This window comes from Pinus tabuliformis, chromosome J (assembly GCF_031772625.1).
Source record: "Pinus tabuliformis cultivar Carrire ecotype Pingquan chromosome J, CPIR1, whole genome shotgun sequence".
In the NCBI taxonomy this organism is placed as follows: Eukaryota; Viridiplantae; Streptophyta; class Pinopsida; order Pinales; family Pinaceae; genus Pinus; species Pinus tabuliformis.
The window spans coordinates 1,233,962,682-1,233,966,676 of record NC_142295.1 but is presented as its reverse complement, the minus strand read 5'-3'; the positions used below and the strand labels follow the sequence as shown (position 1 = coordinate 1,233,966,676).

The window sequence follows — 3,995 nt, the reverse complement described above, 5'->3', positions numbered from 1 at the left end:
CACTTTTCTCTCCCTATGTGATTCGTCTCCCCTCCCTCTCTTTCCTTCCAACCCCATTTCTCCATCCCTCTCTCCTTCTCTCTCTCAATCAATCTGAAATGGAACCTCGCAAACGTTGAAGGGTTTGAAGATATGTCATAAGGCTTAATCGACCTGGAAAGGAAGTTTTTACGCATAGGGCCCGGACGGCGTGAATTTAAATTGGGAGACCTTAGTGCAAATTACCATGTTAAAATATAATCTCAATATTTGTAGTATACACAATCAAACTATAGAAAATAGAAATTCCACGATGCAAAGGAATTAAATGTATAAATTTCTCAGGAGCTTAATGGATCTGAAATGAAGTTTATGCAAAGCCAAATTGAAGGTTCATTGAACTGGAAATAATATTTCTGTACACTCGAAGTGAGACGAAATAGCTTTGAGGTTTAATGGATCTGGAAATGAATCTTCCATTTTTATTGGCTTTTACACTGTATATAAATACATAAGAAAAAAATTATAACTTCGATTTTCTTTTGGAGCCAAATACTTTACTCTTTGTCGTTAAATTTATTGACCTGCTCACTGTATGCTACCTATTTAGAACCATGGATAGCGCTGCACCAAACCTAGCCCAGATTAGAGCGTTCGTGTTCTTCTTACAGAAAAGAGAGAAAATAGCATAAAGCATATCTCTTCCCTATATGATGCCATAGGATAGATGCTGTCTGTGAAACTCACGTCATTATCATACATTTATTATGGGTTTCATATATATTTTACCATATTTTAAGGCGGAGTCTGTACTGACGCGATTCCATTACTGCTCTCAGACTTGGCGTGGCCGACATCATTTGAACGGGATGTAGCAGACGGAGAATGGAAGGAGGCTATGGGTGGCAAAACAACATAAATAGCCAATGGCCTCGAAGAAGGAAGCATCATTAACTGTTCACTGGGATTTATGAGAACTTGCAACGCTTCTCTGATTGTAGGACGCAGCTGTGGATCCGGATGTGAGCAAGAAAGTCCCAAAATCAATGCTCGTTTCATCTGCTCTTCCTCAAAATCCCCACCCAATCTTGGATCCGCAGCCTCCATAACTCTTCCCTGCCCGTAAAGATCCCAGATCCAGTCCACCAAATTTCCCTCTGATAATGGTGGATTTCGCTCCACAACGGGCCTGCCGCTGGCCACCTCCAACACAACGACCCCGAAACTGTAAACATCGGATTCTGCAGTGGCCCTGCCTGTGTAACCACACTCGGGCGCCCAGTAGCCAGGCGTCCCTGCCATCTTGGTTGTGACAGCAGGAGATGTCTCGTCATGTTCAATGAGTCTCGCGAGTCCGAAGTCACCTAGACGGGCATTGAAGTCCCCATCCAGCATAACGTTGCTGGGTTTAACGTCCCGGTGAACGATCCTCTGCTCCCATTCTTCGTGAAGATACAACAAAGCTGAAGCCAGCCCACATAAGATTCGGTGCCTTCGAACCCATGTCAGGGGGGCCTGATTCGGATGTTTGTCCCCTGGCTGCGTGAAGAGGAGCTTATCGAGGCTACCGTTGGGCATATAGTCATAGACGAGCAACAGCTCGTCCCTGTCATGGCACCAGCCCTGGAGCTGCACCAGGTTCCTGTGGCGAAGTCGACCTATGGTACTGATCTCCGACATAAATTCCCTTTCTCCCTGTCTCGACACTGCGGAGATTCTCTTCACCGCGACAAGTGCCGCGGCTCCGTCTCGACCTTCAAGAGTTCCCTTGTAAACGCTCCCAAAGCCGCCGGTTCCGAGCAGTTCCGTCGCGCTAAAGTTCTTTGTCGCCCCACACAATCGTTCGTAGGAGAACCCATGAGGGCCATACGGTGAGCCTGCTGATTGACCCTCCATAATTGCCAGATTCCCGCTCAGCCCCTGGTGTGAGATCGGTCCGGTACCTCTTCTCCTATTCGTAGTTCTAGCAACGAACCATGCCGACAATCCTGCCAGCACAAGCCCGGCGGTAATAGAACCGACAAGGAGGCTGATCTGGAGTCCCCTACTTATCGAATTGTGCTTCGAAGTCTGTTCTGGGTGCATATGCAAAGACGACTCGGGCAGGCTAACGGAACTGAAATTCCAGTCCAAAATACGCTGAATCTCGAAAGAATTCCCCGTTGCAGCCGAGAATCCCAGGTACGCTGATCTCGGAACGGTTCTTGATAGCTCGATTGTGTGATTTAAGATGAACGAATAGGGAATTGGTCGATCTGCATAGGCGGCATATATTTGCAGGGTTTTGCTCCAGCCATCGTAATGGATTCGAAACCTTATCGGCCGCCCCGATTTGAGGTCGATGCCGTTTTGACCGAGATCGGCGGTGGCGTTGGATATTCTGCCGTTGGTGTCTATGCCGACATGGTTGTCGTTCGGATCTCGCTCGTTTTGGAAGGTGTCGAATTCGATGGCTAGCTGATTCCTTGTGTTTCCGTCGGTGGATGAATCGAACAAGCCCAGGTATCCTCCCCAACTGTCTGGGGGAAAGGGTCTGGTGTTGGGGACTATGCTGTCTGGGGGAAAGGGTCTGGTGTTGGGGACTATGCTGTCTGGGGGAAAGGGTCTGGTGTTGGGGACTATGATGAAGGCCAGACCGTCGCCATTGAAATTCTTCAGCCCATCAGGGAGGGTGATGGTTTTAACCAACAGGGTGAAGGTGGTAGTAAATGTGGCCGGCCAGAGCGTGATGGGTTCACGGTAAAGAACCCTTCCGATGCACTTATACATGTCAGAATACTCATGGGAAGCACCGGATGTAGTGTTCGGCGATGGAGTGAGATCGATGTAACCATGTGAAGAAGAAGCATTTCCCATGTATATCAACCGACTGCTGTTTTCGTTGCCGAATGATGGGAATGAGAAAACTGACATAGTATTTCCATGGTACTGTGCAAGGGACACCATAGCCAGGATTGGAAACAGAAGAGCCACAACACAGAGCTCCTCCTTTGCAACAACCATGATTACACCAAAGGATGAAACAAAAGTCGAGCAGAGCGACTAGTTATTTGTTACCAATGACTACGGATGTTCATTGTAGTCAATTAAAGCAAAGAAAATGAAAGTGCCACAAACTGACAAAGAAAATGAACGTGCTAGAAGTTATTTGTTACCCATAACTACGAATGTTCATTGTAGTCAATTAAAGCAAAGAAAATGAAAGTGCCCCAAATTCCATAACTACGAATGTTCATTGTAGTCAATTAAAGCAAAGAAAATGAAAGTGCCCCAAATTCCATAACTACGAATGTTCATTGTAGTCAATTAAAGCAAAGAAAATGAAAGTGCCACAAATTCAAACTGACAAAGTAACTACGAATGTTCATTGTAGTCAATTAAAGCAAAGAAAATGTCAATTAAAGCAAAGAAAATGAAAGTGCCACAAATTCCATAACTACGAATGTTCATTGTAGTCAATTAAAGCAAAGAAAATGAAAGTGCCACAAATTCAAACTGACAAAGTAAATGAAAGTGCTAGATTTATTTCTTTCATAGCGTGGGTACTGATATTAGCGAAAATATCTCCTATTAATTATTGAGTTAATTTATTTATTAGTTTCGCATTATTTTTAGAAAATTAAATTTAACAATGGCTAGTAAATTTGTTAAAAAAATCTAAACACAAAGTGAAACTGATATAAATTAGCAGCTCATAAGTGAGCAAGCTACACTTTGAGATTGCCCAAGCTACATTCAATTTAAGGAGATAAAAACCATCTCTTAGAAAATAGGAACTAATTCTAATATAGGACATATATAATTGTGAAACAAATTTTCTACATTTATTTTCAACTCTCACCCTTAATGGAGAAAGGATTCAATTGTGCACGTAACATCTCTCTAAACAATTCAAATTTAGTCTTCCCAAGAGGCTTGGTGAAGATATGAACTCCATTTTCACAAGTGTTACAATATTCAATAAAAAATTCCCCTTAATGGAGGAAGGATTCACTTGCACACCTAACATCTCCCTA

At 43.8% G+C, this 3,995-nt stretch overlaps 1 protein-coding gene across 1 annotated transcript; it reads right to left on the bottom strand.

Moving 5' to 3' along the window:
* Positions 1-774: 774 nt before the first annotated feature.
* On the bottom strand, positions 775-2,835 carry LOC149231613 (putative L-type lectin-domain containing receptor kinase S.5). Its single transcript, XM_089381694.1, has 2 exons — positions 2,568-2,835; positions 775-2,498 (listed from the first exon to the last, which is right to left on the bottom strand). Exons 1-2 carry the CDS (start codon positions 2,833-2,835, stop codon positions 775-777), a joined length of 1,992 nt encoding a protein of 663 aa, XP_089237820.1.
* Positions 2,836-3,995: the final 1,160 nt, after the last annotated feature.

Excerpts from the sequence above, each read along its gene's own strand:
- LOC149231613 (XM_089381694.1), bottom strand. The coding sequence starts at position 2,835 with ATGGGAAATGCTTCTTCTTCACATGGTTACATCGATCTCACTCCATCG. Across the intron at positions 2,499-2,567 it reads CAGACCCTTTCCCCCAGACA|ACAGTTGGGGAGGATACCTG; the intron begins GCATAGTCCCCA and ends CCTTTCCCCCAG.